This window comes from Ovis canadensis, chromosome 2 (assembly GCF_042477335.2).
Source record: "Ovis canadensis isolate MfBH-ARS-UI-01 breed Bighorn chromosome 2, ARS-UI_OviCan_v2, whole genome shotgun sequence".
In the NCBI taxonomy this organism is placed as follows: Eukaryota; Metazoa; Chordata; class Mammalia; order Artiodactyla; family Bovidae; genus Ovis; species Ovis canadensis.
This window is the reverse complement of record NC_091246.1, coordinates 13,265,001-13,288,782: the sequence shown is the minus strand read 5'-3', so window position 1 is coordinate 13,288,782 and position 23,782 is coordinate 13,265,001. Positions and strand designations below refer to the sequence as shown.

General features: G+C 43.8%; 1 protein-coding gene across 8 annotated transcripts in view; it reads left to right on the top strand.

Annotated features, from left to right (window-relative positions):
- PALM2AKAP2 (PALM2 and AKAP2 fusion) overlaps positions 1–23,012 on the top strand; it is a 513,846-nt gene extending 490,834 nt beyond the window's left edge. For 7 of the 8 annotated variants that reach the window (XM_069575463.1, XM_069575460.1, XM_069575462.1 and 4 more), the window contains 2 exons: positions 8,191–8,369; positions 19,030–23,012. In XM_069575463.1, coding sequence (XP_069431564.1) covers positions 8,191–8,369; positions 19,030–19,128 — 278 coding nt within the window. In that variant the 3' untranslated portion in view covers positions 19,129–23,012. The remainder of the gene's footprint in view (positions 1–8,190; positions 8,370–19,029) is intronic. The other variant, XM_069575461.1, reaches the window with a different exon arrangement.
- Positions 23,013–23,782: the final 770 nt, after the last annotated feature.

Here is a 23,782-nt window from a genome sequence, read left to right as displayed (position 1 = left end):
TAGGAAAAGACTTAGAAAACTTTTAACAGAGTTACTTAAGAGTTATTCAGTAGCTATTGGGAGCCTGACATAAATGGCACAGCATGCTTTATAAAATTGCTTTCTAGTCCTGAGAAGTATTCATCATTATTTCCTTAGATTTAGTTTCTCTCATAACATCTGAGTTCACAATTAGCTTTCAGTAGTCACCTGTGATTTCAAAAAACAAAGGCCATTATTAAGCATGTTGGGTGAGAATGAAATTATAAATCACCATGAAAATATTTTCTTTCAGGGGGTGGTTGTCATCTTCTTCATAGAGCCAGGCTCACCATGTTGGTAGAAATGTGTTTAACCAAAAGATCTTGGTCCAGGAATTGCTACTTACCATGATTTTCATTCTTACTGGTTTAGTTAAACTTTTTTTCTTTTTTTTTGGTCTTAAACTATATTTGCCCTAGAGATGCAAAACTCTTTCCTTCTCCAGTTTTCCTTTTCCAGCTCCATTCAGAGAAATGACAGCTCATCGCAACTCATCCCTCCTTACCTTGAAGTAGTAATATTTGGAAGTTTCTGAGACTTGTATCAGCAGATAGGGATATTTCTCATTTCTGAGCTAGACTTCTAGTATGAAGATTCATATCATCGCATTCTCCCACTCCTGGGGCCTTCAAAGGAGGAGATGAAAGGAGCAAGGGTGTGTGGGTCACAGCTGAAACCATACAAGCCAGTGGGATCCAACAGGCAGGATATTCCCTTGTACTGGGAGGAAATGGAATTGCAAAATGTTAAGTCTGGACTTCTTTCTTTCTGGTGATCTGTGAGTCGTTTAGATGTTTGCAAGCGCACCCCTAGGCTCCATGAAGAAAGGAGATCATTGAAGGAGGCTTGGGCCAAGGCATGTTATTTGGTGGGCGTCTTTGTTCGGTTTGATTTTTAAATAAGAGTGGGTGATGGCTTTCTCTTTTCTTTTGAGAAATGTAGAAACAAAGGATCTTTGATTTTAAAGACGTCAGATGCCATGTATATAGAATATGATACTCACCAGAATGCTAATATTTGACTGAAATAATTTTCTAAACATTAGGACTCCACCGTCTTGGCGTCATAGAAGTTAGTCCTGAAGTTAGTTCCTGAAGAGGGAGAGTGTGGGCCATCAGGAAAGGCAGGACCTGTGTACCCAGGACATGCAGCCTCCACTCTGGTTCCCTTGATGGGGAGGAACTGTGGGGTTTTCTCTCTTCTCCCATCAGCACAGGGAAATCCATCTTCTTTGGAAAAGCCAGAAGCAAGTCAAGGCGTGGCTCACTCTCTCTGGACCAGAAAGTGTCTTAACTATTTATAGTAAACAGAAACACAAATTCATGGTTCCTGGTTTTTTCTTCCACGCATCATGGGAGACAGCATTTACAAATTGGGAGTGACATTCTGCTGCCCCCTCTGCTCCTCAGTCTGTCTCCCATGTCACGCAGACAAGACCAGGGCTTCTCTGAGGCCTCCAGGAGGGGTTAGCCCAGGGGTTCCCCTGGGCCTGTGCTGCCTGGTGAGACACAAGAGCTCCTGGATCTGCCTAGTCCATGAAGGTTAAAGCCTCAACTTTATCTACTCTTCTTAGCATGGGTAGTAATACCTAGAGGAAAAAAATTCTGGCTTGTTATATAATTTAAAATTAATTCATGCTTATTGCAGAAAAAATCTGGAGAACAAAGGATAAAGGTAAAAGTGGTTTGTAATCCTAGCCACTACCTGTCTAATTATTCGCATGCACTTAATGTGCGTGGAAGATAACATTAGGTCTGTATGTGTGTTAGTCTCCTATTGCTGTAGCAGATCACAAATACAGTGACTTAACAGGCTTCCCAGGTAGCACTAGCGGTAAAGAATCCCCCTGCCAATGCTGGAGATGCAAGAGATAGTTTTCAATCCCTGGGTCTGGAAGATGCTCTGGAGTAGGAAATAGCAACTTACTCCAATATTCTTGCCTGGAAAATTCCATGGACAGAGGATCTTGGCAGGCTACTGTCCGTGGGTCCACAGAGAGTCAGGCATGACTGAGCACAGCACAGAGCATAGTGACTCAACACACATTTATTATCTTATAGCTCTCGAGGTCAGAAATCTGAAATGTGTCAGCTGTGGACTGAATTTTGCCCCCCTCAAGTTGTTGAGGGCCTAAACCCTGATGTGATGGTACTTGGAGACAGGGCCCTTGTGAATAATTAGAGTTAGATGAGGTCATGAGGGTGAGGCCACTTAGGATGTATTAATGCCCTTATACAGAAAGACCAGAGAGCCTGGGATGGGTGGTCACGGCAGGAAGGTTAGCCACCTGCACAATAGGAGGGATACTGTCACTAGAACCTGAGCATGCTGGTGCCCATGCTGATCTCACACTTCCAGCCTGCAGAAGGATGAAAAATAATTTCTGCTGTTAAAGCCACAAAATCTGTGGTATTAGGTTTTAGCATTTCAAGCAGATTAAAATATAGTCATTCTGGGGTACAGTCAAGATGTTGGTGGGGCTGTGTTTCTTCTAGAGGCTCTTAGGGAGGATCATTTCCCTCCCTTTTCCAGTTCTGCAGGCTGCTTGCATTCCTTGGCTTGTGATCTCTTCCTTCATCTTCAAAGCCAACCGCATAGCATCTCCAGATCTTGCTCTCTGATCCTCCTCCATCTCTTTTATGAGGACCCTTGTGATTAACTTTCACCAAACTGGATAATCAGTAATAGTCTTCCCATCTCAAAGCCCTTAACTTAATCACACCTTCAAAGTCCTTTTGCCATGTAAAGTAATATATTCACAAGTTTGGGAAATCAGGGCTTGGATATGCTTGTGGAAGCCTTTATTCTGCCCACCATAGACTGTTCATCTTACCCTGGTTTAGTTTTTACTATGTGTCATGTGTGCACTTTTTTTTTTAAACTTTTACACAGCCAGTAAGTAATGAGCTAGGATTTAAACCAGGCACTCCAGCTCTAGAGCCTGTACACTTAAACCCCTGCAGTATTTCTGCTTCTGTAATCCGCTTTTTGTCTTAATGTATTTTGAGTATCTTTCCATGACTGTAACTATTCCTTTAAATTTGAGAGACTAAAACATGATTTATTATGGCTAAATAATACACCAACATCTGGATAAGCCATAACTAAGTTAACCCTTGTCCCACAGTCAGATGCTTTTGTTGTTCCACATATGTAATTATAAACAAACAAACAGTAATAAAAGTTCTTATACATAAGCTTTGTGCCCATACTTAATTATTAGCTGAACTTGTGCCTACAATTGGTGGTTAATGGTTAACTAGTATAGAATGGTAATTTCCCAAACTGTTTTCCTTGAGATGTTAATAGGGATTCTGTGAAATGAGATTCTCTAATTAAATAAATTTGAGAAGTGCTGTACACCCATCCTTAAACTAGAGATTCACAATCATATTAGCACTAAAACTTTAGAGAAGTCCTCTGGTAAAGAAAATCTATCTTGTTTTATCTTTAAAACTTTCTTTACTATGTTTCAAATTTATTTGACCAATGACTTTTTGACTGTTTGCAGCATTGAGTACTATCTTACAAAGCTAAGGTAATGGGACATGATTTTAGAAACACAGCTTTGGCATCATCCTGCCGAGTGAAGCTGCTTATCCTCAAACACCTTTAAATGCTTAAATCTAAAATCACTCTAGATGGAATAGTTTGGACAAAATCATGTGTATGACGTAAACTTGAGAACATTTTCTACCCTCCACTCCGAATTGCAATCTAGCTTTGTTCTTTTGGTTCCTATGTCAGTCGTAAAACTCACATTACCCCTGCTCTGTAAATGTCAGGTACCAGCTCTTGGCCAAGACCAACACAGGTGTGCCCTGAGGTCTACATGACATCCCAGGGATGCTCACTGGGCTCCTTTAAGAGAAATGTTTTGTAGAGTATTCTGCCCAGGTAAGAAACTAGATAGCAGAATGTTTATCATTGAAATAGAGGACACTTGCAGCTCCTGTCAGCTATTCAGTCCTTCTTCAGTTGAACAGACTGCGAACAGGTTTTGGTGAGACAAGTGGAGATGGAGCCTGAGGGTAGTGGCATCTGGGTACATGCCAGCACACACCAGAGATAACCATCACTGTTTGAAGATCCTGATGAATTGTGTCCTAAGGGCCAAGGAATTTCAAGAGGCCTTCCAGGGCTGTAGACCAGGATGAGAGAGACTTCTCAGGCCTGTACCACAGATTACTTGCATCACTTGTTACTTGCTTGTGTCATGAGGCCCAAACGGTGGTGTCTGCAGTGTCTCCTACTGGGGGATGAGCATGAGACATTTTTCACGATCCTGATCAAAGGGCAAAAGGGCCTTCCCTGGTAGCTCAGTGGTTAAGAATCTTCTGCCAGTGCAGGAGACATGGGTTCGATCCCTGGTCTGGGAAGATCCCCTGAAGGAAATGGCAACCCATTGTAGTTGCCTGGAGAACCCTGTGAACAGAGGAGCCTGGTTTACTACAGTCCATGGGGTCCCAAAGCTTCGGACATGACTTAGCAACTGAACAAGAACAAATCAAGGGGAAAACTTGGTTGAGCTGCAAACTAGGTTTTTGATGACCTGTGTGTTTCCTAAGATGGTGTGAGAATTCCAGGCTTAGTTGGAACCATACTAGAGGCAGGGTGGTTGGAGACCACAGCAGAGAAGCCCCACCAAGCTGACTTCCCCCGATATCAACCAGACCAGAGGTCTGGGGGTGGGGTGCAGTGTCTCCTGACCTGTGACTGCTTCTCCTGAGGCTCAGACGTGAGCTTGGTTATCTGAAACCTGTTGTCTCCCAGATGTCCCAGCCACCTTCTCTGGAAGCCGCCACTGCAGGCCTACTAAGGCAGTCTTTGGTTCCTGTTAGCCATGTGACCTCTAGTGGCTGTAACCGGTAAAACTGGCTTCAGGGATGGATTTGCTGGAATACTAAGAAATAAACTGAGAAGGAAGTGGCACCCCACTCCAGTATTCTTGCCTGGAAAGGCCCATGGACAGAGGAGCAGGAAATGGCTTTAATGTTTAATAGCCGACCACTTCTCTGTAGTAACTTTTCACCTCTGTTATTCTCTTTCAGCACACACCCAATTATATAATTTAGCAACAATCGACACAATTTGGGTTCCAGACCTAACCTTGACTATTGCTAGCTAATATAATTTGGACTGATGTTAAGCATCTGAGCCTCCAGGGTCTAAACTGTTCAGAGATGTCATGACAGCCGCCCTGATTACTACATCCTGGGGTTGTTTTAAGGATCAAATGACATGAAGAAACCTGTCACTGAAATGCTGTATAAATGTGTTTGTTGTTACTCCAAAGCTGTTGGTGTCTGTGGTTCTGTAGATCACAATTGTTTTATTTCATGTGCTTTGGTGAAGACGTTTAAGCTCTTTGCTCAGATTCTGTACTGGGAATTCTGTCCCAGTCCACAGGTTATTTAATTAGTGGCCGCTATGTGTGTTTCACAGTGGACTTACTGGTTCATTCAAGAGCCATGAACTCCTGCCTGTGCCAGATGCCGCAGTTGGTGCTGGGATCTGGCGGAGACCAGGGCAGACAAGGTCCTGTTCTAGTTGAGTGTATGTTCAGATGAGTCAAGGGGATTCTTAGCCCCCGACTGAAATGGTTCCTATCTTCAGGTGACTTTATAGCTTAACTGAGAAGGAAAGCTTAAACAACCAGATGTGACGCTACTCAGTGTGTGAAAAAGGCTTTCACAGAAGTATAAACAAAGTGTTCTGAGTCAGGGGTCCTATCGTGTATGTGTGGAGGGGTGAAGTTTGAGGCAATGAATACAGACTGTCTTTCTAGGAGCTTAGTACTGGAGGAATGGCCAGTAGATGATTGGGACCTCTTGAGAGGTCAGTTGGAAAGTAACCGACCTGATCTTTTGGTATCTGTTTCTAGTTTTAAAAGAGTTGCAAAATTTTTATGCAGAATTTCCTAGGAAATTGCTAATTCTTACTCCATAGACATAATTATTATTTAAGATTCCAAATAAATAACAACCAGACTCCATTGGATGCTTACTGTTCCGAAGATTAACTTTATAAATATTAATTTGCTTCTTTTACCAACTGTATGAGGTAGGTACTTCTACCAACATGCCAGTTTTATAGATTAGGAAACTGAGATAGAAAAACTTAAAAAAAACCAAACAAGTAACTTGCCCAAGGGTATTTTGCTGCTAAGTAATGAACTCAAACCCAAGCACACTGGCTCTAGAACTGCGTGCTGGCCACTGGGCTGTATTATTTCTCAAAGCTTCGTTATAAAAGTTAATCAAAATTTTTAGAAATACATACTAAGTATTCCAGAATTATATTGCCTGAGGTCTGAGATTGCTTCAAATATTTTCGTACAGAGGGGTGCGAGGAAGGCAGGAAGGTAGCATAGATGAAACGGGAGTGGTAAAATCTTGATAAATGTTAATATAGTTGATAAGTCCATTGGCATCATGATAGTATTCCCTGATTTTCATAATGAAAAATAGAAACCGTTTCCAGAGGATTTCAAGACCTTCAAATATTTGTACCCTTACTGTTAATATCAAAAGACTTTCTACCAATGATCTGGGTAATTGAGATCAAAGCAGTGAGTTTCATTAAGTTACTAATGTAATGGTGCCCATGTAGTAAAAATCATTTCCTACATAATTGCCAAATGGGCTGGTCATATACTTTTTTTTAAACCGGTAAAGATTGATCTTCTTGCCAAATATATTTGATAGAATGGCAAAACGTTTTGAGTTAGAGTGGACTTCCAAGAAGGACTTCCAAGACAGCGTCTCCCTGTATTCTCATTTCCTTGCTAGGGAAGTTGAAACTTGGAGAACCTAAGTGATCAGTCCAAGGTTAAAGTGGGAATATAACATGGTTGTCCACAGCCAACCTCATGGCTGGCTCATGGGAGAGCAGAAATTAAAACCCAAGCTTCTTGAACTCTGAGGGGCTTCCCGCCTCCCATCAAAGGAGCTCTGCCTGGTAAAGTCTTATAGCCACCCACATAGAGACACATTCCCCAGGCTTCACTTGTGATTCTGGTTGGCTACATCAGGCATTCTGGGGAGTAAGGCAAAGAAAGATGACCTACCTTCATCCTGGGTCTGCAGGAGGTGGGTCAAGTGGGTCTTGAACCTCCCCTGGTCGTTTCCAAACTTTGGTGCTTAAAATAGGCCCATATATTTTGTGTATTTTCTCTGCGTTCCTTGTTTACAGCCCCTGTGTCTCCCACAAGGGGCATAGTTGGGAACATCATGACTGTTGAACCTGAAGCTACTTCTCAGAGGTGTGTTTGGGCTCTGGCAATAAAACCCACTCCTACCTGGGCCAGAAGTCCGGGCAAGGCTTTTCCCTAGAGGGTGGGATGCGGGCAGTCTTAGTGGCAATGCCTGACGTCACCACACCACTGTGACTGTGGCCCTGATCTCATCCTGCGAATTCCTGTTTGGCATCTCAAAAGCTGAAACCTCACCTTTCCCAAGTCTGTCACACCCCTTTCCTACAACACTGAACCTGCGGTTGTTGGCATTCATTCCTAAGATCTGGGAACTCAAACCTAAATGCTTTCAAGACCATGACAGGTAAGGTAAAAAGTGAAGCCGGCAGATTGATGTAAGACCAGGAAGAACAGGCTTAGTTCTCACTCAGGGATTTTACAACCCCTGCTGTCCATACAAAAATCTCGGGCTGCTCGTCTGACCATCGGTGACCTCTGATAGAAGAGAAAGAGCCTGGGAAGGAAACCAGGAGACCTGGTTACCATCGCCAGCCTCCTGGTGACTCAGCAGAGCCTTCCCTTTGCAGAGCCTCAGTTTTCCTTATCTGTAAGAAATGGGTCTTTAAGATTCGAATAGAATACATGTCCCCCAAAACAACCAGAGCCAGTGTCTGTCTATCTGTCTGTCTGTCTGTCTGCCTGACATATATTTGTGAAATGCTTGACAGGTCTAGGTCTCTTTGGCCTAACTGACTTTAGAACCAGTTTCCTTGAGGTCTTTGTTGGATGCATTTGTGACATTAATCCTTAAGCACTTGGATCCTTGTAATAAAATGATCTGCACTTAACCATCGTTCTGGTACCACGCTCTATGTCACAGGTTGCTTTTTTGCCAGCGTTCTCTTCTTTCCGAAAGCCGTCATGAGCAGACAAGCTTATTAGAAAGGGTGTTCTCTTCGTGTTGTTTGTTTCAGGGAAAATAGAGAAAGTCAAACCTCCTCCATCCCCCACACCTGAAGGTCCCAGCTTGCAGCCTGACTTAGCCCCCGAAGAGGCTGCCGGATCGCAGCGGCCCAAGAATCTGATGCAGACCCTCATGGAAGACTATGAGACACACAAATCTAAAAGGCGCGAGAGAATGGATGATAGTAGTGTAAGTTTCTCCTCCTTTCCTCTTTCCTGCATCCAGGGGTGAACGTCGGCGTGGTGTATGGTACCGTGGATCAGGCTCTGATGTGTGTGTGGCTGTCTGGCCAGCATCATGGTGCCAGCACCAATTTTCAGATGTGTGGTTTTAACATGCCTGGAGTTGGGTTGGGGTTTGTCTTATTTCTCAGAAACATTGATCATGCCAAGAGTGGGTCTTTTTACTGCCAAGTTCTGGTCTGAATCTACTGGCACAGCTTGTACATGAGCTATGGGATGTGTAGAAAGATACCACGCAGGGGGAACACAGAAAGAGGGACATAAGCTCCTCGAAATCACCCACAGACACCAGGGAGCTGACCACAGCCATCGCTCGCCTGCTCTGTATAGATGTTATTTCTCTAGGCAGGAGTCCCCAACCTCTGGGATCTAATGACTGATGATCTGAGATGGAGTTAATGTAATAATAATCGAAATAAAGTACACAATAAATGTAATACACTTGAATCATCCTGAAACCATCCCCCCAGCCCGACCCTGGTCCATGGAAAAAGTGTCTTCTGTGAAGCTGGTCCCTGGTGCCAAAAAGGTCAGGGATGGTGCAGAGAACTATGACAAGGCTGGTCCTTCAGTGTTTGCTCCGGGCAATCCCTATAAATGGTACATAGTGCTCAGAAGACTCAATATGTTTTGGGCTGTTACCAAGCCCGTGTGTACAGTTTGTCAGGAAAGAGCTTTTTAAAATGACAGTTAAAAACCACACAGCTACCCTGCTACCCTCAACTCTGAAAACTTTGCATGTGATGTTCCCATCAACCGCAAAGGAAGTCGTCAGCTCTGTGGGTTCTTTCTCTAGTAAGGGACTTAAGAGCCCTTGTTCCCCACAGCCTGCACAGCCAGGAGCCTGGGGATCAGCCTCAGGGGTCCATGTCAACTTCCTCGGAGTCTGCTGGCTTCTGTCTCTTAGCATTTATTGAGGTAACCACCTCCTCCCCTGAAATAGCTCAGGTTGGTTGAGGATATGCCCCAGTTGACCCAGGACAGTCCTGGTTTCTGCCTCTTATCCTCGTGTAATTATTAATAGCATCCCCTTTCCCTCTTAAAAGTGCCCCAGTTTGGATGATAAATTCTTTGCTCACCTTAAACTTGAACACGATGGGGCTCACAGTAGGAGTTCCATGCTGATTAACTGCCTTTCATATTCTAGGTGGCTGAGTGAAAGGATTTCTGGGGTTGAAGCCAGATACTGAACATTTTAGTGGTAAAGAAAGAAAGTGAACGTGCCTGTGGCAGCCGAATGACCCACTTGGTGTCTCTCAGCCTCCTCTTACCTGGGCTTGTACCTCAGTTGCTTGGAAAGCTAACCCAGCTCCTCTGTGGGGCTGGAATATTTCTGGGCTGTTCCCTGTATTGTACAGTGGAATGGGCCTGGCCCTTGTTGGCTGCTGCTGAGGTTTCCACCACTAGGGCTCCTTCTCTGAGCCTGTAAGACCCTTTCTGCCCTTCTTTGAGCCCTCCTTAAAATTACGGAGTTAACCTTTAGGTATTTTCTGGAGCCTGTGACCGTCTTGAAGCTTAGGGCTGTATGTGCGATCTCACACTGTATATCGGCAGCCTTGGTGGAAGTTGGCTGGGATGTGGGGATACGGAGGAACTAAGGGATCACTTTGCATGTGGCCCAGACGAGTGATTTTGAAGCACCCTCTCCGTATCTCTTGTGCATGCCTTTTGTGTTGAAGGGCAGGTGTCAGGGGAAAACACCATAACTGGGAGTGAAGAGCCTGCTCGCGCTCATGTCATAGGCAGAGGCGGACAGACACTTAGGCAGCCACCTGACGTATGCCACTCAGGTTGGATTTCCCCCTTTGCATGAAGGAAGCTGCTTGGAATCAGCCTTTTAACACTGGTTGCCCTTTACTTACACACTCCTGTCTCTGGTTTGTTTGCTTGTGTGTTTGTTTTTTTCAAGTATATCAGCATTTTAGAAAAGGAAGAAACCTACTAAGCAAACTGTTCATATTCCCAGATCTCAAAGTCAAGGCCAAGTGCTCTGCACTGTCTTTGATACTGCAAGAGAACCAAGTTTTTCGCTGGTGAAAGTTCTTAGGGTTAGAAAAAAAATCTATCCAACCTACTGGATCTCTTTTAAGAGACCCAAATCTGGAAGGAACAAAAGAACAGTATACTACAATTGCTTCTAAAGCAAATGAATGATCATCAGCGAGATTTCATCTCAGAGCCACCTGTTAACCTGTCTTCGTCCTTTTGATTCAGGGAATCTTTCTATTGTGTTACCATCAATCACTGCAGAATATGTTGAAGTTTACCTGTAGGAATGAACAAGCCTTCATCTCTTTTCCTAGCTGATCTGTGGCCCTTCTTTAATTGTCTCTCATACCAAAATATTAACCATAGGGAGCAGATGGATGGCTTGAAGCCCGAATTTTGTCACTGGCTTCCCTGCCCCAGAAGCTGGTAATTATTTTCTCCTTGCTCCATCCACATACATGATCCTTGGGGTAAGATGTGGCTTCTTAGCTCCTCCAGCTTCTATCATCCTAACTGATCTGGGGCCATTGTGACTCAGCACTTGGGCCTGCCACCATTTCTTCCCCAAAGCCACTCGGCAGCTATGAGTCGCTCACGTGTGATCAGGACCCAACCACGTGTTCACCCTTAGGAAGTAGCAAGCTCTTTCTGAACTGAATGAAGAGAATTCTTACATACTGTACTTCCCAAGGAGAAGGCAGGCTTAAAAACAAAATTGGAATGTGTGCGTGGTGATGCGCTAGGTACAATGATGTTAATGAGGGTGGGAGGAGAGAAGAAAGAGAAGACAAGTGTAGCTGTCCCTGGAGTTTGCATGAGTAGTTTCTGCTAACCTATCTGGGGAAAAAAAACTGATCCTTACCATCAAAACAGGTATAGCAACCCTCCACCCCAGAGTAGCGCTGGCATCTGGAGACCTGTCTGTAGTTCAGGACCTTCCATTTCCCCACTTGATAAGATATCATATGCGGGATAGGAGGGAAGCCTCTGGCTCAAGGAGTCCCTGGCAGGTGGTGGCACTGAGGCAGCTGCGCAGTACATAGTGCCTTTTTCATACTCTTCAGCTAGCCTCCCTCCTGCTGGAACCACAGTGAGGGCTCAGAGAATGACAGAAGGTGAAATATGAGATCACGAATCTCTCTCTGGGCACATCTGCCCAGGAGTCACTGTTTTGGTGATGTGAAAGTCATCTGTGGAGGTTTTGCTTCATTTTGCAGTTGGGGATGAAATCAGTGACAAGGAACCAGCACAAACCCTCTTCTGAAAAAATGACCCTCAGATGGCCATCCTTGTTCCCCAGCTCAAACCTGGGGCACGTTAACGCTTCAGTCGCAACGGTCTTCATCCGCCTGGGCTGGGGCCTTCTGCTTGGTGTGGTCACTGATGAGTGTCACCATGCTTCAGGTTCAGCCAGGCTGTACCTCTTAGTGGCCCCCTTGGCTAATTTAGTGGTAGGAGGATTGCTAACCCCAACCCTACCCACTTACCTTGGGCTGTTTACCAGCCTGTAAGGACTCTTGTGAGAATTAGGAAAAGGCACGCTTTTCCGAAACTGTGAGGAGGCAGTCCTAGTCGGCTGCGCAGCTGGGGAGGAGACGGGGGCACTGAGCTCAGCCTCATCCATCCCCCACCTGGTATTTCTGTGCAGAGCAGCCGTCCTGCTCGAAGTATAGGTTTCTCTTATCTGGAAATGTCATCTTACATGGAGATGTCCCCTTATCTGGGCCTGATGCTGTGTCTGGTCAGTCATGCAACTCATAAGGTCCTAATGAATCATCATTTCCCGTAGGGTTTCTTGGTACCTTGCAAAGGAAGGATATTGAGGCAACACTGTTTTTCTGGCCAGTTTTTCCTCCAGCCTGACCTGAGTCTTGGAAGGCTATGAGTTCTTGAGTCAGGAGTGCTCTTGAACTTGTTGGGTAGACTTGCTTTCCCTTTCTCAGTGAAAGGGATGCTATGCTGAGTCCAAAGTATAGCCTCCTGGGCTTTTAGCCCCATCCTCAGGCCTCTCACAGAATCTACCCTTGGTGGGTTTTCCTGTGTTCTCTTTCTTTCTCCTTTGCCCCCAAGGTAGTTACTGAGAGGGCTTTCAGCCTTTCCTGCCTGTCTTGGAATAAGAGAAGGCCTCTTTGATTCCTGGGTTAAACCAAGGTCTCTTTGATTCCTGGGTTAATTCCTGGGCTAGAAGTCACTACTTTTCCAAGAATTCCTGACACACACTTCCTTCCAGACCAAGACATCTTTGGCGAATTCTAGCTGAACTCTCACTGGGTGGGCGGAGGAAGCTTGTCTGCCTCCAGTGTCCCTACACCACAGGCTGAAAGCTCCGTCACCTTCCGTGATGCTTCAGGCCCCCAGCTCGCTCAGGTTCTCACACACACCCTGGGAACATGCAGAGGAGGGGAACACTCCCCATTCATCAGTCCCCGGTCATCAGTCTGATCGTGATGCAACATGGTTTTCCAAATGCAACACCTAAGAAGCTGTCGGTGATCACAGTCATATGATCCTCCATCCAGCCTGTGGTCACCCTGCCAGAAACCAGTCAATGCCTTCAGGGTCCTGTGTGGTGTAAATGCAAGGTCAAGACCACAAGTCTGGAAGGAGCTGTCAGAAGTCGGTCCTTTTAACTCATCACCCACAGCCAGGACCTTTTTAAGCTGAGCTTTCTTTACAGTGACTATTAGTTTCCTAGAGGAACTAAAGGATTATTCTAGTTCCGACATGATCACCCCATTCTCAGGAACCTATCCAGGCCTCCCGAGGTAGAGATGAAGCAGGCTGCTTGCTGTCTCATGGCATTGCCATCCTTAGATTCAGTTCAGAGAACCTGCCTCCACAAACCCGCATTCAGACCACTCTTTGTCTGTGATTAGGGTCTTCTTTTCATGGGACAACAGATGACAAGACTACTTTGGGCTCAGAGAAGCCTACAGGAAGAGGAAAGGGCCGTTTGTCTACAGATGACTACAGATTCTAACAAGTCCAACATGACCCTTAAAGATCTTGCTGGGGGGCAGCTGGTTGCATAAACAACAGGGGAAAGAATCTTGTTAATTCAGATCATAGCAAATGGAAATGACCAATCTTGAATTAACAAAGTCTGGCTTATCTGATATTTTGTGAAGGAATAATAGGGTATCTGCTTGCTACAAAAGATACACTTTTAAATAAACTGATATCAGATGAAGCAAGCCTTGGTGTGGGTGTGTCCTGGTCTCCTGACGTCACTCCCCCTCCTGTCCCTCCCCAAATCCCACCCCCCACGTGGTCCCCAGCTGAGGGGTGTTCCCTGTGTCTCTGCCATTTACTAACCCTGGTTTTTCCCTCTCTGCCAGTACACCTCTAAGTTACTGTCTTGCAAGGTGACTTCCGAGGTACTTTTCCACTTGTTTGTCTTGGTCTTCCTGCATGCCTGACCCAAGTGCATGCTGTCGTGGTTTGCCATTTCCTGATGGTTGTTTTTCCCTCCCTTTTCTGAATGGGATGATTGCCTTGAAATGTTGGTGTCTATGCAACAGTGGTATACGAGACTCTGCTTTGCTGTGCTGTGTGCTGGGCTGGACAAGACCTTGCCATGCTCGTGGATCTGGAAGATGTTTGGACTAGAGGGCACAACCAATGGGCTATTTGGATTTTTTTTTGTTTGTCTTTTTAGAAGCTGATAACAAATCTGCTCTGGTCTGGTTAGAAAATCATGTAGCTCAAGAGGACAGGGGCTGTTGGGTTGGATCAGTCCTTGGTTTGGCTTAACACAAACCCAGAGAGCTCCACGCCATCACTTTAGGATAACTTATTCCAACTGTGAACCAATCCAGTTCCCCCTCCCTGCCATCTTTAAACCTGTGTTTTTGTTTTGGACGCTCCTGCAAGCATTAAATTTCCCCCAAAGCCTCCTCCTTGTCCCTACGACTTCCTTCTACACAAATTTCTCAAACCTGTACTATGAAAAAGCACATTTTAAAATGTTTTCCATTTTTGGAAATATATATTGACTTATTTATGTGCTATGAGAAAGCATATTGGTTTTTATATTTTTTATTCCTGTAGCATTATTTTTATTTTAAAAGCATTATTGCAGATGTACAGAATTGTAGAGAATCATTTATTCGTTCACCTGATGAACAATTTATCCAGGACCTATTACACATCAGGCACTTTCTAGGTTCTGAGAAGATAGTAGTCACCTGAACAATGTCCGTGATCCCATGGAACAAGAAGGTGCCAGTGTGCCAAGTATATAACCGAGTAAAATAATGAAGCCAGCTTTGTCCATTCTTGTCATTTTGTAATATTTGCTTAATATTTTATAAAGAAATTAATGTTACCAATACCATTCAAGCCCTCTTGCTACTTCTCCCAGCTCTCGTTTCTTTCTCTCTGGAGAGAGAACTTCTCTGGAGTTTGGCATTGATTGTTTCCATGCATGTTTTTATCCTTATACTATGTACTATATATGTCTGTATACATAAATTATATCTAATGGTTTTGCATGTTTTAGAACTTTCCATAAATATATCATATTTTAGCATCCAGTAATCTTTATTCTGTCTGCATTATTTTTTAATGTGTCCATGTTGATATTTAGAGCTCTGTTTCACACATCATAGCTGCTGTCTATAGTGTCCCATTGAATGAGTACATATGTATTGATTCATCCTTCTAGTGATGGGACTGTAGGTTGTATCTTTTCTTTGCCATTACAAACAATGAATCAGTGAATGTTACTGTATGTAGCTCTTTGTGTGAGCCATGGAAGAAGGTCTACAGATATATCTAGAAGTAAAAGTACTTGTTCCGGGGCTTATACAGACTCACATTCACTACCTATAGCAAACTGTTCTTCAAACTGGCTGTGCTAACCTATAGCACCATATATTGGGTTGACCCAAAATGTTTGTTTGGGTTTTCTATACCATCTTACAGAAAACCTGAATAATCTTTTTGGCCAACACAATATATTTTACATAACCACGTTTAGCAAAACAAATGTAGTTAACTGTAGATATGAATTGATGATTATCAGTGGTTTTTTTTTTTTTTTCAGAAAGTATAAAAAGAACACTGCAGATACCTTTTTCAGTGTCTAACTGTGGTTCTTAGTGAGGGGAAGGTAGTTTAAGAATTAGACCCTAAGCCCACATTCCCTTGGAGTCAACATAAGATTGATGCAAATCTGGTCTCATCCATCCAAGGAAGATAAAACTGGGCCCTATCTACCTTCTGTGGAAGAGATGGGGGATAAAATATTAATATAAACATTGCTTAACACATCTGTCTTTTGTTTCACATCCCCAAAATAAAATTGTCTAGGCTGATTGCTACTCAAAGTGAAGTGATTCACTTGAATTCCCTAAGCATTGGAGAGAAAAATTAATATTAGAGGATTGTTCAGAGAGAATTGATTTTTTTTCTTTCTCCCACCAGACCTAAATCTGAATTAATTTGTGGAAGATAAAACCTTAAATCAGGTCTTTCTATGTTTTTTTTCTCTCTATTTCTATGGAGAATGTATATTGTCCTTTCGGATTCTTCCTCCTTCAGATTCCTCCCAGCCACTGAGCAGCAGTGGAACATGGTATTCCAGACCGTTGACTCCATACCCAGAGTTCTGGAGTCAAATGTTAACTTTTCCTTCTACTAGTCTGATTATTTAAACCTCCTTTTGGTTCAGTTTTTTCATATATGAAATGCAAGTAGTAATAGTATGAGTCCCATAGAACAGTAGCAAGGATTAAAACCCCACCTGGTTCATGGTACCTGTGATGTATGTGTTAATTATTATCAGAGCCCTGGAGGCAAGTGCTCTTCTTAAACCAGAAAGGAAAGGAACACATTTTAGGAAACAAAGTTAACATGCAGAAATCTAGAACAAGAGTTCTAGATTTGCTAGAGCTTTATTCACACACATACAGTACTCTGTATTAATTGTGCAGCAGAGACTCATCTACATACCTTCCCCAAGGGCTTGGCCTTTGAATCTTCAAAAGACCAGCTGTAGGATGGCTTCACTCCTGAGCCAGCCCTAGATCATCAGCCTCGTGGGCCTGAAGATGATTTTATAGCAAGGTCACTGGCTCTTTTATTTTGTTCTGCTGTTTATCTGATCGGTGCCTTTACTGACGACTTTAGATTTCCTCAGAAATCCAGGCTCATGATAAGTAGCATATACATTAGGGGAATGAAAGAAGAAAAGAGGGCTCATTATTGGTACAGATGAATTGTTTGGGTTGCCACAAGTAGATGTTCAAACCCAAGCTGTGCTGAATGTTTCCATAATTATAAATATCATTTCTCTGCCCATTGCACTTTTTGGTGACTAAGCTCCAGAAGGGAAGAGACTCTTCTGTCCTAAACTTGAAGTACTATACCCAACACTTGGTAGAAACCCAGGAAATATCTATCTATAAGATGGTTGGGTAGTTGGATTGATACGGGTTCCCAAAGAACAGAGTAAAGTAAATTTATTCAACATGATTGAGAATTAAAACAGGGCCTAAGTCCATCTGAAATGGATGGGAACACTTTTTTTCAGAACCTTAGACTGATTTTTAGCTCTTATGTAAACCATTTGGTTTGTATATGCAGTCTGCAAGGCAAACATATGACTGTTTTACACAACAAGAGCTCCTTGTCAAAATGCCTTATGTTAGAATACCACTTGATTGCTTATAAAGCCCTTTCACATGACGCGAGAAATGCATAACTACTGTTTGAGAACTTACTATGCCCTGGAAACTGTGCTAAATGCATTGCCTCCTTTATTCCTCATACCAACTTGGTACTATAGTTTTTATTATACCCATTTTACATATAAGGAAACTGAGGCACAGAAATAATAAACCTTCCCAAGGTCATGTAGTTACTAGGATTTAACCTTAGACCTGCCTGGACTTCAGAGTCCACCCCTCTTCCTGAAAGAGCCTGTGAAATAGGGCAGGTGTTGTGTTTATAGATAAACTTTCTTTATACATAAAGTTTCAGAGACACAAGATGCCATGAACAGCAGCACCACGTTCCAGGTAGAGAGCTAGAAGTGAAGCTCAGCACTTGCCATTCCAGTCCCGCACTGCCTCCCGGTACCATGTTACCATGCATGGACCTGAAGACTGCTATTTAACTCCACCAGACTTGGAGGCATCCTTCTACTGATGTCTTCTTCTTAGATATTGACTAAGTGACTATGATATGCTGATACACCAACACTTCAGGACATGGCTTCTATTCTTCGTGATGAACATCCCTTCAGGAGACCTGACCGAGTTGTGTCCCATCGTCCCTGCTAGGAGGACTAGAGGAGCCTTCCCAGAGAAAAGTGCTCTGCAGCTCTGAGAAGTCCCTTAATCTATCAGAGGTGCAGAGAAGCAAACTGAGATTCACCCCCTGCTCCCCTTGCCCCTCCCAGACCTTTATCTGTCCAGAGTCTGCTTATGTCTGGGCTCCCACCACTGCTTGTAAACCTTTATCTCCTTGCTTCTCTGAAGTTGCCAGCATCTCTGTCACTTGCCAGAATGATTGTTCTTCACATAAACAAAAGCTTCATTCCATATTGGTTGGATAACCAACCAGTGTTGGCCCTACTGGACTTTTCTTTAAATTCAGAAACTGCGCATCCTAAGCCAGCGCCACAGTAGTTGAACTGACTGGTGTGCATGGGCTTGCTTTTGGCGTAGTATTGTGAAATTGAACCGTTTCTCCTGCGTTGGCAACCTAAATGTCCTTCACGCGGATGTCATCTGGATCAAACTCGAGCAGGAGCAGACTGGCCGAAGGTTTCCCCCGGAGTCCACAGGCTCTTCTAGGGAACCAGAGGGAGGGTGGCCTCACCCCGATGGTGGTGAGCCAATTTGTTCTCAGTGTTGTCACCTTCCATTTCCTTGATGAGTATGTACGGCCCGGATGCCACGTCAGTATGCTCAGAGTCCTTTATTATTGGCCCCAGAAGCTCTTTTTTTTCCCCCCACTTAATTCCTCTTGCAAGCTGAATTATACCAAAGTAGATTTTTGTGATATAAATAAGATCACAGCTTGCATAGGTCCATAAAGTTTGATGGAATGATTCCATACCGGTTCAGTTGTTCGGAATTCTTTTCTGGAGACTAAGACCAGGCATAGCTGTGCTAATGTGGTAGTCACTAGATCCAAGAGGCTCCTGAAATTGTATTTAGCTTCTCAGCCACACAAGCGATGTTCTGAGCACTCAGGAGCTGCATGTGGCTAGTAGCTGCCATACTGGCTAGTTCAGATGCAGAACATTGCCAACAGACTGCGCTCATCTGTGTAGCGATCGCTTTGTTATCAAAAAGCTCGATGCAGGGTCAAGTCTAGTTCAACGAAACTTGCAGAACATTTCAGGGAAATTAAATCTCTCTATATTGAGAATGATGGGTCAGATGGCAAGTGAACTTTGGCTGTGAGACGAAGGCACCCCCAGGACCTCCCACCACCCACCTTTACTTTCATTCTCTCTAGTCTCCCAGCTGGTTCAGACACTTTCCCACTTTCCTCATTCATTAGATACTGTTGAGGGAGGGAAAGGAGTAAAGAAACAGAGAAGTCAGTTTGTGTACATGATTGATATCCATGAACTCTGTGTAATTTTTTTCCTTCTCTCTTAGGTCCTTGAGGCCACACGGGTTAATCGAAGAAAGAGCGCATTGGCTTTGCGCTGGGAGGCGGGGATCTATGCCAACCAAGAGGAAGAAGACAATGAATAATCAATTTCCTTCCACCCAGGAAGCTTCTTTGGTGCTTGGGCTCCCAAGAAACCAAGAAATCAACACGTCAAAGCATTTTAATAAAATATTTATTAAAGTGCAAACAAACTCAGCAATCCTTATGCAGGCCAGAAGTTATAATTTACAGTGATGAAAAAATAAAGTGAAAAAGCAGTCCACCCATCAAACTCTTAACTCCTGGGAGTCAAAAGAAAAAGGATTGTGTGTGTGTGTGTGACTCAAAGGATCGCCTGGGTTTGGACCACAGTTGATCCAAAAGGACAAAGAAATTATGAGCAAACCAACATGGTTCCTCCAGGCAGAAGAGACCGGGCTGCCTGGGTGATGAGGAAAACAACGGAGATGTGGCCATTTGGAGAATCTGAGAAGCTGGTGCCGTCCACCTGGCAAGAGGGTATTTCCCTGCGCCTGCACTGGTTTCCCACCCATGACCGCATCACAGGTGTCGGACCAACTCCATTTACTCCAGCAGCCATAAAATAAGGTTTCTCTCCATTTGCCCAGAAGAGGCAACTATCGTCCCATATCTCTTTCATTTAATTGTTTTTAATTAGGAGCCATGAATGATCACAATCCGTATTTTGAAGACAAGATTTCTTCCTGTTGCAAACACAATCTGTTCTACATTAGGGGGTTGAGAAAGTGGGGGCAGAAAGCCAAACCAAATAGGTTATTTTAGCTTTAGGATCTTGTCTGCTTATGATACTGACTGAGCTACAGTGTTTATGAGAACACATTTTCACAATTCTGTTTCTTTATATGAAGACTATATTTAGGGGGCAACAACTATTTTTATGATGGGGTGGGGGAATCTATCCATGTATAAAACCTGTACACGTTGAACATCATGGTTCGAGAGGGGAGGGGTATTTTTAGAATGGCAATAATTGAAAAAAAGGGCGAACTCTGCCTTGGAGAGGTAGATGAGAAATAAAAGGTGTTTATAACTATATTTTATATATAAAGTGAACCTTCAAGGGAGTAGGAAGATGATAGATTATTTTGGATCAGTCAGGAAGGAAAGGAAACAAAGCTCATGAAAGGTAGAGAATAAGAGAGGGAGAAAGAGTGGGAAAATGAGGAAGTAAGATTATTTTTGCTGAGCAACCAGTATTTTCAGGATGATAACAGAGAAAAATATAGAATAGAACTTTAAGTGCAGGCTTAGGATCAGCTACAAATCCTAAAGATGGGTGTGTGTGTGCGTGCGCACGCACGCGCGTGCCTGTGTGTCCACACATGCCTTTGTGTATTTTTGCAAAGCGCATGAGTGCTCACGAGTAAGGGTGTATGTGTGTGTGCGTGTGTGAGGATTAAAATTCCAGAATGGTCATGGGACAGAGGTGTTCACTTACTTCCTCCAAAGCTGTTTGCCAGCGTCAGGAGTGAGCGAGAATTTCTTTTTTATGAAAAGGATATAGAGGCTCCGAGCTGATACAGTATTTGTAATATTAAGTTGACCTAACATGGTATTTGCATGAGTCACGATGGCAAAGTTTTGAGCAGTTTTGTAATCTGACATTTAGGAAAGTTTCATATTTATTCTCATGCTTTGTATTCATGCTTAGTATAGGCTAAAGGATGCCAGCTTTACTCTTTCTGTCTTTTAAAGCAATATGATAAGGGTATTCAATCATGGAATGCCCTCAATTTCTGGATGAGAAATTTTTTAACTCTGGCCATGAGAAAAATACTGACCAGCATTCTTTTTTTTGTTTTTTTTTTTTGGTCCCTTTTGTGTTTTTTTTTTTTAAATTAGAGGATAATCACTTTACAGTATTGTACCCTTTGTTTTAAAACTGTGGTTTTTTTCTTTTTTTTAAAAAAAAAGCAATAAGTAAGTTGGACCTCACTAAAATTCCTTTTTGTTTTATATTGCTCTGTCATAAGCGCTAATAGGTTATTCTGACAAGTAGCAGTTCCACAAAATTTGTATGTAGATGTGATGCACACTATCTTTGCTTCTTTATTAGACTAATGTCGACTTTAGGGGAAAGTTTATTCATAAACAAGTCATGGACATAAAGTAGAAATGGAACTGTCGGATAACTTACAACTTTGAAACTGCCAAGGGAACCTGCAATTTGAAGCCAAATTCTACAGATGGCTAATTAGCGCCATCTTCAAATGGTTCATGCCCCTGAGCATTCCAGATGAAGAGTCAGCAAAATGTGCTAGCCACTGGAGATACATGACAATAAGATGCCTGCTGTTAGGAATTCTTTTTTCAAGTGGGAGAGGCTGGCGCAGAGACAGACGTTCCCAGGAAAATGAGATGAGGAGTCCTGACCGGTGACACGAGAGTACCCTGAGGATTTCCAGCATTGTTCCCAAGACAGGCGCGGGGATGACCACTGATGCAACAGTAGCATCGTGTGGCCCAGGGACACGGGCTGCTCGGATGCCTGGAGAGCAGTGTTCTATGCTTCAAGATTTCTGGGCTAACTCTGGATCTGGTCGTGACCGTAGACTAGATACAGATGGTCTCCCCATCTTTCGAAAGAGGAAACAATCCTCAGGACTTGCCTGAAGTGTTTGGTTCTGTTTTGAAGGAAGCTGTGTACCCACCTTAAACCTCCATTTGAGAAGAGAACGGGCAGCTGAGAAGAAAGTTTAGAAGGCCACGCAATTCCTGCAGTTGCTGTGGAGGCAGATGAATCAGTCTTTGACTACAGTTGATTGAACCAGACACACTTACTGTGTAGAGGTACAGAGTTGGGATCCTTTGGTCCATGCTTTGAGTAGGTAACAAATGCAGCGTTTCCGAGACCCCCTCACAGTCACAAAGCCGTTTAACTGTGGCCCCCACATCTCCAGCCTTTGCTTGTTCCCTTCTGCTGCCTTCCGATGACTGCTGTTCCACTCAGTTACAACCCTGTTAAAATGTCCATTACAGTTCCCTTAGAAGAGCCAGGTTTTCTCTGCGCTCTGGAGTTTTTTTACTCATGTAAGAAACACTGGGCCATGGCTTTGTACATACCACTATGCTAGGCTCTGGGATCCCAAATGAACCCCTTAAACTGTGTGAAGAAGCAGCAGATCTGGAGGAAAATCACTCCTGCCTCAGCCATTGAGAGGAAGAGGCTTGTCCACACATTGGCCTCTGATGCTCATCCCTGCCCCCAAATAGCACGCAAGCTTGTTAATCTCAGCTAGAACAAATGTTTAGATTCCGTAGATGTTAAAAGCTTTCCTGAAAGTATTCCATTCCACAGTGTTTATAGATGTCCACTTTCCTCCGGAACTGATTACCTACTGACATTCCTTGGCTTTCTCATCCAGAAATTATGGAAACAGGGTCTGTCAGTGGCAGGAGGCTGGGCTGTGTCCAACGTGAAGGACACATGCAGCTTCCTTGCCTTTTTACACCTGTGCATGCTGCCCACCGTAGACAGTGATGTATAAACCATATATAGCTCAGTGTCCACATACATACACAACACACACACACAGCATAACAAGGAACACTGAAACAGTGTTGACTCTTGTTTCTGAAGACAATTTAACATATTTTCCAACTAAAGAATGGATGTCATTAAACTATGTATTGAAAAAAAAAATAACCTACGTGTTTAGAGATGGTGACTATATCCAGTTTTAGTGACAGAACCAATTTCCTGAATTTTAAGCATTCAGTGAGTGAGCTGCCAATTTTGATTTTGTGTTGCTCTTTACCCAAATGATGTTTGTTTGGTTTTTTTCCCCATTTTTGGAGGAGGGGGCAAAAAGCAGCAATACTGTGTTTGAAAATGATACTCTGGCTCTCCTGTGTATGTTAACCACTTCAATGTTATTATCCTGCTTTGGTTTTATAGTGATTGTGAGGCATTCAATGCAAGTATACAGTTATTTTCTCATTAAAACCCTGTGTCTGTTGTGTTTTTATAAATGATGGCCACTTGTTTGACCGGGGTGGGGAGTTGGAGGACCGCACTGCCCGGGGGTGGCATGCCAGTGCCCTCACCTCTAATTCCATGGGGGAACATCTGCTTCTTGCATATTTGGAACCAAGAAAGCAGCACACGCTGGTGGGGCAGACCTTTGACAGGCTGTTGGCAGTGCCCCTTTTGCCATGTTGGGTCCAGCTGCCCTGGCTAGACTGGAAACTGATGGGACCGATAGAAGTGACACGGTGCCTCCTGAGGAGGTAGGTAGATTCCAAGGTCGGAGATGATGGGCCGAAGGGCAGGATGAACAGCGACGCTCACACTCTGCCCTTAGGCTCTAATTTTATTATCCATTCCATTCCCAGCACCCACATTTGGCTCTGCGTGGGGGCTAAGTCGCTTCTGCTGCTGCTAAGTCGCTTCAGTCGTGTCCAACTCTGTGCAACCCCATAGACGGCAGCCCACCAGGCTCCCCCGTCCCTGGGATTCTCCAGATAAGAACACTGGAGTGGGTTGCCATTTCCTTCTCCAGTGCATGAAAGTGAAGTCGCTCAGTCGTGTCCGACCCTCAGCGACCCCATGGACTGCAGCCTTCCAGACTCCTCCGTCCATGGGATTTTCCAGGCAAGAGTACTGGAGCGGGGTGCCATAAGTCGCTTCAGTCATGTTCAACTCTGATGCTATGGGCTCTTCTCTGAGGCATAGAGAATTTCAGACTTTACCAGGCATCTGAGACCACAGGTGAA